We start from the raw sequence: 15,000 nt of genomic DNA on the forward strand, positions 1-15,000 counted from the left end.
GCATATGACAGAAGTTACTGGATCTTCTTGTGGAATAGAAAAAATTATGTCAAAAGTGCCTTTTTAAAGCAAAAACAAAAACATTGAATTCCTTTAAGTAATTTTTCAACCCACCAGGGTATTTCAAGTTTTCACATGTATAACCTCTATAAAATTGCAGCAACAGCAAAATAGGGAGGTAGAATCAAATCAGAATGAATTAATATGCACACTGTGCATGCAGTCAGCAAATGCTACAAACAGCAAGCATCAGCAACCCATTGCTATATATGAGACAGTTGCTTTTTATTTTTATAATTCAGTGAAAGTCACTGTTTTACCTCATCAATATCTGAACATGTCACTCCATTCCCTGTGAGCCCTTCAGGGCAGGGGCCACACTGAAATCCCTCAGCTGTCTCCATGCACCTGACTCCCCTGAAGCAGGAACTTGGTTCACATTTGGGTTTGCTGCGCCTAGGGATTGGAGTTGGAAAATTCACAGTTCCCAAACCTTTAAAGCAAAAAGAAGAGCAGTTTTAGTAATTGATAGAAACATCCATCATGGCTTTTGGCTGGCAAGAACTCTGAAGAGATCCCCAGGATGCTGCTCAGCAGGAACTTCGTGTTTTTGCACTGCATTGCTACCAGCTGTGCTGTGGCTGAAGAGACTTCATGCTGGCAACAGCCCAGCAGGTTGCTGTGTCCCCAGATGGTGAAAATTAAGGCAGTTTTGTTATGTTCCTGTGTTGTTCCTGGCTACACGTGGGGGCCCTCCTTCTAGGTTAGTCCTAGTACAGATCTGCTGCTGGCCAGGGTAGGAAATTGAAAGCCAGCGACTTCATATGGCTAGAAGGATGCCCAAAGGACTAAAGTTATACAGTATTTCTGCAGCTAAATCAACAACACCACAACTTTATAAGAAAAATGGTGCCATGGTTTTGCAAAAACATATTTAACGATATACAAATAAGGGAAATAAAGAAGCAGCAGCTGGCAAACCACGGATGCACAGCTAGACACGTAGGCTAAGACACACAGAGACCAGCACTGGGCTAAAGCAAGATTTTCCAAGAGTGGCTGGTGCTGAATCCTGGTACCAATGCAGGGGCTGCATCTTGCAGTTGTAAAAGATTTTAAGACTTTTTCTTTGGCATTTGCACATGAAATGCTGGAGCCCAGCAGCATTTGGGGAATTTTGATTATCCTGCAAGAAGCAAGCAGCTAAGAGACTTGATGAGTTTAAGGCCCTTCACTCCATCCAGTGAGGAAGTATTTTCTCTTTTTGCATTGAGTGCATGCATGTCCTACAGTTGTGTAGGAGTGCCATGCTGTAGTATTTGGAAATTTACTTCTTCCATTTAGTGAAAAGATGGAAACTTTCCTTTGGATCTTACTGCTGTTAACCAACAACAACATACTTAGATCCAGATTAGTTTCAGGTAGACTACCCAGAAACTGCCTCATCAGACTGACATACACCAGCTTCCACATAGCATTTCTGATTCCTCAGCTTCTACTAAGATTGTTCATGAGACAATTGACTGGCAATGTCTCTGTCTCCAGGAACTTGTGGCACACCTTTGTGGCAGAGTGAGAACTGACAGTAGAGTGTGAGTTGTCACTGCTTTATTTACAGGGTTGTTATACCCCATTAAGTGACTGGAAACTATGGAATAGTTGGAATATGGAATCTATGGAAACTAAAAGCTTTTTCTCTAATGACAATCTGTTCTAAATCTGTGACCAACGTATCTGGAATTCTGAACACAAGATTTTCTAAACATACTTGTTAGAAACCAAACAAAACTGATACAATCAATATTGTCTTTTAAATGACCATACATCTCATCTGGTTGCCTTCTACAAGCAGCTCAGGAATACTCACCACATGCCTGGCACTCAGCTAGGGTATTTCTCAAAAAAGTCGTTTCTTTGACCTTGAGAATATAGAAAATAAAAATTAATTGGATGCAGTCAGCTCCAGTTTGCCAGAAGAACTGTTATGATTTTTCCCAAGGTGCCACTCAGATTGTGCAACACATGTTCCCTATCTTGAAATGAGATGCTCTCTGTATTTCATACAGCTAAGAACAGTGATAATGGTTGTACTTCACTTCATCCTTCATCAATAGGATCTTTAAGAATGCCATGTTTAACACCAGCCATGCAAATCCAGTACTGAGACCAAGCAGCAACTGGAATAAATTTAAGTTCAGTTCTGTGCAACAGGCCTGTACCAGAAACTATCTGGTTATTTTTCCTCCACCGTGTCAAACACCTGAGGCAACGAACAAAATCTTGCTGCTTACTTGGATTCTCCACTGACCCTACTGAAGTCGCAAGCATAGGAGATTTCACACTGAAGTCTTTATACAGTACCTGTTGTCTCAGAAGGTCTTTCACATCACCCAGTATCTGGTTCATCTGCATCATCTGGCTCATTAGCTGCCTATTAAAATCTCCTGTAGGGAAACAGCAATGAAAAAGAGTGCACAATGCACATAACTCCTTCATTTGTCATGATTGTTTCTGAAAAACAAGATGGAAGCACCTTGAAAAGCCAAGGAGGCCAGTTGCTTGAGTGCTGTGGCTATACTTAGAGGAAATGTAGTATCTAGCTCCAATTTTTACAGAGGGATTTGAATGAAATCAACACTTTTCTGGACTGAACTTCAACGTATGCCACAGAAAGAGGCAGAGAAAGCACAAACTTCTTTCACACAGAGAGAAAAGCAGACTGTGATTTTTCCATCATTAATTTAGCATCAAAGCTCTCTGCTAAGATCTAGCAATACAGGCAACTAATGCTACCAGCATTACAAGATCCTACGAGGCCCTAAGTGAAACTCTAAGACTGTAAAGGAGTATTTTTGTGATATCCCATTTGAGATAGCAGGGCAACGCAGGAGCATGAAGCATCTGCCCATGCAACAGGAACTTAGGCTATGTGAATGTATTCCACATCACTACAACCAACCCCTGAACACTTTCCAGCATGAAGTTACCCGACTTTTTGAGCAAACTCATCATGCAGCTCTGACTATGCATCAAAAGCAGTTGCTCTGGCCAAAACAGCGGTTTTAATAACTGCAACTGTCCATTGGCTTTTCTTCCAAAAGGCCGTTGCTCTGTGCACCATTTCCACAGCTGTGTTTGCTTCTGGTGGGTGCAGAATTCATATGGACTGACAAAATATCCACTCAACAGGCTACCAACTGTCATCAAAACTAGTTCTCAATACCAAATAGAAAATTAAAGAACTCATAGAAAAGACCAAAAGCTAGATCTGTACAGAGCTGTAAGGAAAGAGCAAACCTGACCCATGATCTTCACGCAAAACTCATATTTGTTAAATGAAACAAATTTTGATCCAATGACAGGGAAAAATAAAAGAGTATGGTTAGCAGAGTAATTTGTTTGTAGCTCACTTCTGAGTTTCTTGCTCTCTCAAGCAGCTATTTGTTTACTTCCCATTATTTACTTCTCAAAGTCTGCATGTCAAAACAACCTTCACAAATACATGCTGTTTTGCATTCTAAGCAAGCAGGATATTTTGATATTATGCCCAGTGGCTTCAGGGAAGTTTATTCACATATTGCTTTTCAGAGTACTTCAGTAGCCTGTATGAAAAATGCTTTTCTTAGCCTGTATGAAAAATGCTTTTCTTAATGTTTACCTCAAAGTTTGGTACTTCAGAGTGTCTCTAAATGTTTCCAAATATTCTGGTGCAAGTTGTTCTACTCCTCATATATTACTTTTCCTTTATTTCAGATTTTTTCCATCAGAACACTAAACAAGTTTAAAGACTCAGGAACAACCTGTTCAAGGACTTCCCTCTATTCTAGTCCCAGCCTTTTCTGATTTTTATTTGTGGAGGAAGATAGCAAGAATTAATTTCTGAGTATTTCAGAATCCAATCACAAACCCTGGCCCACTGATTGTCAGGTCAGATGCAGGAGTTTGTTCTCGTTTTACCTTTTTTTTTTTTTTTAATAAAAAATATACATTAGTTATAATAATTAAATAAAGAATGGTCTAGGCATTGTTGACTGAAACTTGCAAAAGAAATCTCAAGATATTAGATGCTTCTTTATTCACTAGCATTTCAATGAAAAACCAATCAATTTTGTACACTTTTGAGGAATGTTGGATGTTAAGGTGGATTAAATAGGTTATACTGACACGAACTACATGTCCTGTTTACAAATTTAGGTAGTGGAGCATAAACAGATGACTAACCATAGCATTTCTTTTTCCTCCTACATTTAAAGCCAAGTCCTGTGGTAAGCCCTACCTCTAGCAGAATAACTGAATGTCCATGGTCAGAGCTTGGAAAGGCTCTTCAGAGAGCTGCTGGGCCACAGAATGCTGCAGAGCATATTTTGGAGTGGCTTTTCCCAGGAGTTAGCCATATAGCTTCAGTATGTACATGTGGCTATCTGGTTCTACCATGTAGTCACTGTCATCCATGCCCCCACCTGCTTAGGCATCTGCCCAGCACAGTGAGTGCCCACCTCTATATTTTGAGTCAGTAACAACCTGACAGAATATCTTTCATGACAATTATTAAATTCAGAGATGGATCTGAAGAATTACTCTCTAAGAGGGAACTGAAGCCCCTTGGCCCACTTATTCTCTTCAGGTCTGAGGTCATGACAGTCTCCTTCTCTTCCCTGTATCTTCTACAGGCCCTTGCATTTGGAGCAGGTGCCCAGCTGCCTTGCTCAGATAACCAACCCATGCAGGGTGATGGGCCACTGAAATGCCTCATAGATCTACTGGCCCTTCTTCTAGTCCTCTTGGGAGTGATACTGGCTTAAGCACCGCACTGAAGACCATTCAGCAAGGCCAGTCCTGAAGTGTCATTTAAAGAGGTTGTGGTTACTTGGCCAAAGTTAGAGATCCAGCCATGATTACAGTAGTTGAAGACAGTAGTTAGCTAGATAGTAGTTGATGAGTAGTTTCTTGTCAGTCTGTAACCTACTTCCAAAGAAGCTTCATGCAGATGTTATACATGTAATTACTAAGAGGCAGGTTCAAAACTAAACAGAAGGAAATATCTCCGCAGATGTGTAATGATCTTTTTGCCAGGAGACATTTGTTCAAGTCTGTACAGACTTATCACAGAAAACATCTATTGAGTACTGGGGGGTGCAGAGTTTGTACCGACTCACAAAACATCTATGCAACAGGCTACAAACTTGCAAAAAAGCCAGTTCTCAATACCAAACAGAAAACTAGAGACCCCTGAGAAAAGACCAAAAGTAACAGAGCTCTGTTTCCCACGAACTGTTGGGGAAATTCAGGGAATGCAACACTATCATTCCTCTCACTCAGACTCTTCCCTGTAGGTCTATACTGGTACACAGTAGCGAGGTGAGAAAAAAAAATGATAACAAACACAACAACAAAAATACCCCTTGATCGCATGGGACACAGGATTTTTTGCTTGTTTGTTTTTAAAAACGTACTATGTCAAGTTCAGTTACCTTTCATGAACCAGATGGTCTCTTCATGAACCAAAGGTCTCTTCCAACCTGAGTGATTTTCTGATGCTGATTACATGTGGCACACTAATCTCATCTACCAAAGTCTCTTGCAGAGTATTTTCCTGCACATGTGGGAAGACCCAAATACATGTTCAATATCTATCTGATCATCATATTCTCAGGTCTCAGCTACACTGATAAGGTGCTTCAGCCTCACAAGCTGAGCATGGAGGGAATGCTGCTGCCACAGCAGTGAGCAATGACCAGACATGCAGCCTAACTCATGTACAGTTCAGGTCCAAAGCTCTGTTCATGATTTTCTGATTAACATGAAAATCGTGCTTTTACCAAGATACATACGTCTCATACCCCTATTCTGCTAAGCAGTTGCATTGCTGTTTTTTCTGGCTAAAGGCAAAATTGTGGTTATCTGATATATTGCTCCTGTAAAAGGGCACTGTGAAGCATATATAAAGCATAAGGCAGCTGAGTTAATATTGCCATTGGAACATTTGCACCTTTTCCTTTGGTGGATTTGACTATAAAGACCTTGAATACATTTGTGTTTTTTTTTTTTCTTCTTTTTTAGAATAGTTTTAATATGATACTAAATCCACATGAAGGCTATAAACAACTGAATTTGAGTTGCCAGTTCAAATAGCTCAGCCAGGTGGAGACAGCCAGAGAGTGAAACTATATCTCTCTGTATTACTACAGTTCAGACTGATTAATGAGCAAAAAGACAAATGAGAAAGCTGCAATTTTGAAATGCTGCTCACAAAGATGTGAGATTTTCCAGGAGGAGACACTGAATTGCCCTTCCTGCATACGTGCAAGTCCCTGTTGATCTATGGAAAAAGAAAAGCAGACCTTCAATGATAAAATAGTTTAATTTTGGATTTTACTTTTTTGCCTGGTTGAATATATGTTAAGAAGCAAGAAAACAGAAGCATGTACAACAGAGGATTTATACAGCTGCAAGGCACAGCACTGATTCCTATACTCTTATTTAGCATCCAGAATGCTCTCACATAAACATTCTGCATCTTTTTACGCAGTCACATCAAATCTACTCTGAACAAAAGTAGCAATGCCTGTCCTGGAGGACAGGAAAGTGTGAGAGAAAGAGGATATTTCACATGGATTCTATTTCAAGTCTCGAGCTCACTTATTTTCTCTCCCCCATTGTTGTCACATATTAACATATTGCACACAGTGTGAATCCATTCAGTTCCCTCACACCCACAGCAGTAAGGCAGATGACAGGGACTAGGAAGGAGTACAGATGGGGTAGTCTAGCCTGGATTTGTGGCATTGAGAGGTTAGAGAGCATCCTCGCCTGAGAGTGCAGTCACATGGGACTGCATGCAGCAGAAATGCATCCCTGCAGGAATCCCAACAGACTCTGTTCCTTTCTTTCCTCCCTCCTCCCATCTTGGTCTCCACAATACATAGCACAGCAAGAAAAGGAATTGGTTTTGCAGCAGATTTCTGGCCCAGCAGGTAAACAAATACGTCAGCTAACTTATGGCAGGACTAGTAGCTGCCTTGCAATGGCTTTTTCCACACAGATGCACAGGCTGTGTAACTGCAGCACCAACACACCCTGCAACCTCTTGTGCTTTGTCCTTCCCATCTCCAGAGTGTTCAGGTGACCCACAAAAAAAGACACAAACAGACTGTGTTCACAGAAGTATCATCTTACAAAATTACACTAAAAAGCCTCTTCTAATCATCTGACTCTCCTTCTCCACTAGATCATCAGTTCTTTATCACTGGACAGTATTTGTTTTCTCTCCAATTTGAGCCATTTCTAAAATATTCCTGGACTATTGTCATGGCTGTAAATTGGTCAAATAATTAGCATATTTGTCTATAGAGTTTCTCCACATTTTTAATATTCACCAGAATGACTTCTTTGCACTGGTATCCCCATGAACCACTTTAACTCCTGGTTGCAGGCCTTACCATTGTACTGAGAAGCAGGTTCAATTTGCTGAAGAAAACAGTCCTGCAGGTTCCCCACTTGGGCAAGCGTTCCTCCGGTTACCAGCTTCAGCTCATCCAGTGTATCCTGCAGTCACAACAAAAAGTGAGAGTTCAGTTCTGTTACAAGAATGGGAATAATGCAAAATATCAGAGAAAGCAGATTACTTTTTCAGAGAAGATCTGTACTTCCCAAGCACGTAGGGCTCCTAAGCCTTCCCTTAAGAAATGCCCATCACCATCCCAACTGTAGTAAAATCCCAAATTGTTGCCTTGCAGATTTTCAAATACCTATGGCTTTTATTTCAAACTCTTCCTTGCTTCCCCCCCCACCTGTTAAAATTCATAATCTCACATAGTGGGAAGGGTTGTTTTTGTTGTTGTTGTTGTTTTGTTTTTTTTTGTTTTTAAATATATTGTGGTACACAATTTGTTGTTGTTGTTGAACTGAATCCAAAGCAGTCCTTCGTCCCCCTCTCAAACAGCTTTACATTCATATCAAGTATGTAAGCGCCTTGGTGATTCCCCATTTTCAAGTCTGCAATGAAACAAAGCTTAGGAGCAACCTGGGGGCAGAATGCCTTTGCACTTCCTAAAGCAAATTTTGCATTAACAGTGACAGAAGATGCTTGTGGAGGAGGATATTCTTTACCTTGGACTACTGATATAGAACTGACAGGAGGCTATGCCAATCCCTGATTGGGAGATGGAAGCAGAAAAGCCATTGCAGTGCAACAGATGGAGTTTTGACACTCAGCTGGCAGCACACAAGTTGCCACTTTTATCTTCTAAGTCCATGTGGCTTACGAAGAGAAGAACCACATAACCAGCCACAGGTTACTCACCCTTGCTCAATGGCTGTAAGAAGCTCATGAAGAGCTGCCCTTATTGTATCGGCTAAGAGCTTACAAAAGTTTAGTCCCCAAAAACCTAAACAGAAGTGATGGAGGCTGTATTTAAAAAAAAAAAAAAAAAAAAAAAAAAGCCAGAAACTGTGTTTACAATGAATTATAAAACTACTACTGGGTTCAGTGAAGCTAAGGTTTCAGCTGTTTGATAGGGAACGTTATTTACATTTATTTCAGAGATCTGGATTCAGTGATCCAGAGGATCTCTGATAGTCCCTCCAAGTGCTCACCCTGCTCCCAGTTTTCCCACTCACCTGTGGCTTCTTCTGGAAGATGTGCAATTCTACTGCTGCTGACCTCTCAGGCAGAGTTGAAAATGCTTTTGGCAGGTCCTGAATGGCACCTACTTGCAGACAGTCCAGATACAACTCTATTGTGCTTGATTCCTGCTGCAGACCACTCAGCCACAAGATGACAGCATGGGGTTTCCCATCAGCCAGCTGGATGTTGCTAAAAATCACTGAGTTCAACCTCCCATCACTCTTCAGATAGCGAAGTACCACTGGAACAAAACACAGAATGACTATCAGAGGGTAGAGAATAATCCATGTCTGATCAAGAAAGATCCTGTGGAAATCTGTAATTGCTCTCTGGACATGGTAAGAATAAATGGGATGTGGACCCTCAAATTACCAGAACTCTTGTGTGACGCCCCGTTTGTAAAAAATTCCTGCCTGTAGGAAGTTTTCCACTGCTTTGCTCAAGCCTTTTTAACTGGCTTAAACAATGAAACACATCACCTTAAGGACACACAGTGCTAAAAAACGGTGATAAAGGTAGCAGTTATAGCTAGCAGCATGCAGTCAGCACTTTGGCAGGTACATATCTGATAGTCCTAGAAATACTTGGTAGCAGAAATGTACAACTAGAAAATCTGAAGAAAGCACAATTCCAATGAGATAATCTGCATTTTACTCTAAGAAATCGGATATGAAAACAAAAATGCAATGGAGAAAAGACACATCCCGCCCTTGAAGATGACTGATTCCCTTCTCACTCTTACTTTAAGACTTCTGTGAATTACGTATTTGATACTTCACACAATGGATAATAGAAATAAAATGCACCATCAAAACCTCAAGAGCAGCTAAACAAAAACTCTTACATATGGCATAGTATTTTAAAAATGTCTCCTTCCTTAGGAAATTGGATATGTAAGCTAGGATCTCCAAGCTAAAAATCTCTTAGACAAGATAGCTATTTCTCTCCACAGAAATCTCTCTCTAGCTCTCTGAATGCACACAGCTATCTGCAGAAACACTGAGCTGAGAGCATCCAGACAGCATATAACAATTCTACGGTGTTAAATAGATCTTGGTTTAAAGATCCCACCGATCACCAACTCTCCGTGTCCTTTATTTCCTCGTGGCAACAGTTCCATGCACTGAGGAGTCAAGCCGCACAGACACTGTGCACCTAAGCAGTTAAGTGCCGGCTCTTTTCAACATCTGTCTGAAGTTCAGAGCACTGCCACTATTGCATCAAGCAAGAGCTCACACATACTCTGATCTTCAAGAAATGCCTTCACTGAAGTGAGGACGACTAAAAATTGTGGATATGATAGAAGGAAAAAGCTCTTACCGGCTTCAGAGAAGCCATTAGTCTAGCACTTGCTGAATTCATGCCACTTCTACTCACATAACAAATTTTCTTCTCAACTTCCAACTACTAATGTACCCTCTGACATCGTGCTATTTCAGCTAGTAGGGGACATGTACCCAATAACTCAGAAGATGCCTGACAATCTTTAATTGCTAGGTCTAATGATTAAAATAATTCAGATTTATACCAGCATAAACAGGGCTGGCTATGTCTCCATCTTTCAATTCTACACTACTGCTAAAGCCTCAGCAGCTGTGATCAATATCAGGAATGTTTTCACTGCCGTCTATGTCAAAATGCTGCCAGCGCTGAGATTTCCGCAAAGGTGCATGAGGTCACCAGGAACTTGCTAAAAGTTAGCACTTATTGGCCAACTCAAAGATCTGGCAAGACAGAGAATGTTGCAGACATTTTACTTATGTAAATATTATGCACACTGGGTCGTATAAAAGCAAGGTCCTTGGATCTGGGCCCGGCACTCATAGTGACCAAGTGCAGCAGTAAGTTAAAGGAGGAGGAGAGATGGTGGCAGGGCTCTGAACAGACCCTGCCAGAACAGTTTCAAGACAAGCAGCAGTCTGGCTTGGGTGAATGATCAAGTATTCCTTCCTCAGCCAAAGCCAAATACCCATCTGGTAAACTAGAGTAGGCTTTTTGAAGGGAGATTTCTGCTGGACCACTGCCTCCATAAGACTTAACCCATCCAAGCCCCTGTGTTAATTTTTTGCTGCTAAGATGTCTTACACTGATATTCCTGAGGCTCAGTGGCTCACATGCTCTATTTAGGAAACAAACTTTCAATGAAACTACTAATCCTGACAGTAAGTAGGAATCACCTTACAGAGTTGTTAAGTTATATTAGTTTTATGCATTTACCACTGTTTTTTTTTTCCCCAGAAAGGAATTGTTCAAAAAGGATAAGAAACCCACGGACTTCATTTGCAATTTGCCTCTAAGAAGCACATTGGTGTAACCAAAACAAGTTGAGCAGTTGCCCAGTAATTCAGATACACCTAGGACATCTTACCTCAATGTATCTTGCACCAATAAGACTATAAAATGGTGAGAGAAACCATGGCAAAAGTTATTACATCACATAGGTAAGCTAATGCTGGGCTGGCGAGACCTCAGTATGGACTTAGCAAATCAAAGGGAAAAAAATTCTCACGAAGTTTGTGTTTTAAAAAGCATTTTGGTATTATGAACATATTTACTATCATGTTTACCATAACAAAAACAGAGCATCAGCAAACCACAGGGAATACAGTTTTCATATGTAGCATTTTAAAAGGTAACTGAGGCTGGCTTTGGGCTACTTAAATCAGACCTGGGTGCATAAGCAGAAATATCATGCAGAGGAATGCCTGTATGCCTCCTTCCAAGAGCCCAGATATTTAAACCTTACGTTTTGCTAAGATGCCAACATTGGCTCACCACTGAAGTGATGATCTCCACCCTTGAGAGGATCACAAACAGCCCCCACGCTCCATACTTCCAGCTCACGTGATAATCTTCTGGATTCAGTTTAACTTACTATATGAAGTAGCCATATGGGACACTTGACACTTCCAGAGAAATCACACGTGAAAACACTGTGAAACACTGCCTACTATTCACACAGTGCCATACGTCTTAAACAAGGTGCTCTAAAATAACAAGGAGGCAAAGAGACCTCCGTAGAACAGACTTGCTGTGAAAAGTCTCCCCATGTTCAACCAGTCCTTTGCAACAGGTAGGTTACAAGAGCCCTACAACTACTCAGAGTAAAAATGGCACTAGTCACTGACAGTAGAAGCTTCTACACGTTGTCCATCTGTACACTACAATCCTGTCACAGACACTTCTCAAATACAACTCTAATATACTGAGGACAAAACCAAAAGAAACCATGCAACTTTCCACCATGAAGCTTCCTAAGTCTGTTAATTAGAGCATATCAGTAACTATCAGTCACACACGTATTGTTGCAAGTTGAAAAGCTTGATGAGCTTACACTTATTTACATACACATGTGTACATACGTATGCATTCCTATATAACATTTACAGGCATAATCTTGTGCATGCACAAGTGAGAGAGGAATAGAGAGAAAGCATGTGTGATATATCACATATTTAGAAATTAAGTAAACAGTTTTAGGAACTGCACTTCAGTTACTGATATGACTGAGTGACCACTTCTTACCTGCCCTCAGTACAAACATAGCAGAAAAGTTATTATTCTCTGACCTCAGAAAGACTTTGATAAAACTGCCAGTGTTTTATCCAACTCACTTCCCTGCATTTCCCAAATAAAAGTTGTGCTTTTCTTCAGCACATAGAATAATTTTGCTGTATCTCAGCTGTCATTTTTGAGTAGTTTCTTATATATAGGCTCAGTCAGCTGCCTGACCATAATAACGACAGCAACAAATTATCATAGCAGTGGTGAAGTCAATGGAGCAACAATAATTTACATCATCTGATCATTTTTCACTGAACCTTAATATTGCAATATATCCTAGATATGGTCTAGAGAGTAATGAAAACTATCCATTTCTAAAAATTTACTGAAGTTTCTACTCTGCCTCCTAATGAACCAATTTCATTAAATTATGAACATACACTTTAATTCACCCAAAAGATCCTGTAAGTGCTAGGAATGTTTGTCTTGCGTAGTCACAGCTAACCTCCAGGGTCATGGAACAAGAACTGGCCTTTCATATGCATGAGGCGGCATGTGCGTGTGTCCCTCGCATTCCTAACTAATAAGAACCAGTGATTGTCCCAAGGGGGAAGAAAAAGAGGAAAAAAAAAATTGACTCCTTTCTCCAATACTTTGCCCCCACCCCCACTTTCTCAGCATTACTCAAAGCAAGCTGCATGGTAGAGCAGAGATACCAGCTGGCTGTCAGGTCAGCTTTCCCTGCCCAGGAGCAAGCAGCATCCAGCAAGAGGGACGCAGCAGAAGGGGAGAGTGGATGTTGCCAACTCTTTTGCCTTCTGAGGGGGGGGGGGGGCTAAGTGGACACAACCCTCAGTAGGAACGACTCAAGCACAAAGGTTAGTCGTGCTATTTTCAATGTCCCTCTGTGAGGCAGCAATAACCATGGGTCCCATACTAGTTTTACTCTACTTACTCCAAACAACTCACCTTTATTCATCCGTCCCACTACTGTAAACTCAAAATACTTGCTGTTTCCAGTTGATGAATACAGGCCAAATATGGTGGCTGTGCTCTTTGGCTGCAGTTTGAATGTTGAGAGCAAGAACACTTCATTCAGCGTAGGATCGCCAAGTGCTTGTTGCAGGAAGTTTGTTACCACTCTCTTGTTGGAATATGAAAGAAGATCAATAACTGAAAAATAAAGTTTCAACAGCAGCTTAAATACAATAATGAGCAGAGAATAACTCCACCTGCAAGTTGTTCATCCCCACGCCACCCTGTAGAAGATTGCACACTCTTCTCTATTTCCATATAGATACTCTAAAATTACACAAAATGTCCTTCCTAAAATAAGGAATATGAAAACAGAAGTGAATAATATGAAAATATTACAGAGATTTTGTTGCAACAAACTACCTTTCTGTGACTTTTTTTTAAAAGGAATTATTGATAATTTAGAAAAACAGAAATAGTCTTCAAATTGATGTTTTCAAATATTTCCAGGTGGGTCTCCAAGATTCACGTCTTTGGCAATGTACCTCAACAGAAAGCTTTTCAAACTATTTCTGCTTTCATAAATTCAAATGAATATTTTTATTACGTTCAGAATCCAGCATCAAAATTTCAGACAGATTTCCAGTATGCTTATCCTAAGAAATATTTTGATGACATTTGCAGGGCATCAATTAAAATGCTAAAGAGCCAGGTAAGTAATAAGATATTCATAGCCTCCTTCTCACTTCACTGACTTCTGAGAAGATATAATATATAAATAAGACTCATCTTTCCCTTCTGGCACAGATAACAAAGAAAGACAGGCCTGACAAAAAAATAACCCTGAAGGCATAGTGAAATCTGTTTCCAATTTTTCTTTTTAATTTTTGCACAATACATCAGCAAAGAGTCTAAGTATTATACTCATAACTACGCCAGTGATCCCCCTCGTGGCATTGAAACAACAAGCTGGGTTATTCCTCAGTGTTCCTAAATCTGTGATGTCTCCAAGCTCAAATTATTACATGAAGCTTCTCAGTAAACTCTTATTCCAGCCTGCTGCCATCAGAGCAGTATGTACATTATACCCTTCCAATGAAGACTGATAAATGACTATACACAAACACTATTTAAATATGCAGGTATATTTAGTAGATGCACACCACTGCCACTCCAACAGGCCTGTCAGAGCTGGGCCATCCTTTTCCCCAACCTATGAAGCTGGGACCATCCTACTAAACCAGTGTTTCCATACACTGTGAGCTGAAGGCCACTCAAGAGTGCTCAGAGCACAATCATATGGGCACATGGTCCCACCCACAGCCATATGGTAAACCATATTCCCTTAAATTAGAGCCCATCTTTGTGCTGCTTCTGTTGCTCTTTCTAAAGCATCCATTCATTTGGACACTGATGTTATTTCCAAAAAAAAAAAGTGAAGATGTTTTTCCCTTCATCTCATAGAAGAATACAGATCATAGCTCAAGTCTACACCCATACCGAGTCCAAGGATCCTTGGAAAAGACCTTCAAGAGCATCTGGCCCAACCATTTCCCTACCACCAACGTCACCCACTAAACCATGTCCCCAAGCACCACGTCCAACCTTGCCTTGAACACCCCCAGGGACGACGACTCGACCATCTCCCTGGGCAACCTGTCCCAGTGCCTGACTGCTCTTTCTGAGAAGAAATGTCTCCTCATTTCCACCCTGAACCTCCCCTGGCACAACTTGAGGCCATTCCCTCTACTCCTATCACTTGTTATCTGTGAGAAGAGGCCGACCCCCAGCTCCCCACACCTTCCTTACATGGAGCAATAAGGTCTCCCCTGAGCCTCCTCTTCTCCAGACTAAACACCCCCAATGCCCTCAGCCACTCCCCATAGGAGTTGTGT

At 40.9% G+C, this 15,000-nt stretch overlaps 1 protein-coding gene across 3 annotated transcripts in view; it reads right to left on the minus strand.

Moving 5' to 3' along the window:
* The window catches only part of THBS4 (thrombospondin 4), a 38,882-nt gene that overhangs the window by 20,913 nt on the left and 2,969 nt on the right, over positions 1 to 15,000 (minus strand). For all 3 annotated transcript variants that reach the window (XM_027446801.3, XM_038171072.2, XM_038171071.2), the window contains exons 2-7: positions 13,100 to 13,303; positions 8,620 to 8,867; positions 7,440 to 7,545; positions 2,362 to 2,444; positions 1,868 to 1,919; positions 321 to 493 (exon numbers count right to left, since the gene is read on the minus strand). In XM_027446801.3, the coding sequence (XP_027302602.3) occupies positions 321 to 493; positions 1,868 to 1,919; positions 2,362 to 2,444; positions 7,440 to 7,545; positions 8,620 to 8,867; positions 13,100 to 13,303 (866 nt within the window). The remainder of the gene's footprint in view (positions 1 to 320; positions 494 to 1,867; positions 1,920 to 2,361; positions 2,445 to 7,439; positions 7,546 to 8,619; positions 8,868 to 13,099; positions 13,304 to 15,000) is intronic.

Source organism: Anas platyrhynchos, chromosome Z (assembly GCF_047663525.1).
Source record: "Anas platyrhynchos isolate ZD024472 breed Pekin duck chromosome Z, IASCAAS_PekinDuck_T2T, whole genome shotgun sequence".
NCBI classification, from domain to species: domain Eukaryota; kingdom Metazoa; phylum Chordata; class Aves; order Anseriformes; family Anatidae; genus Anas; species Anas platyrhynchos.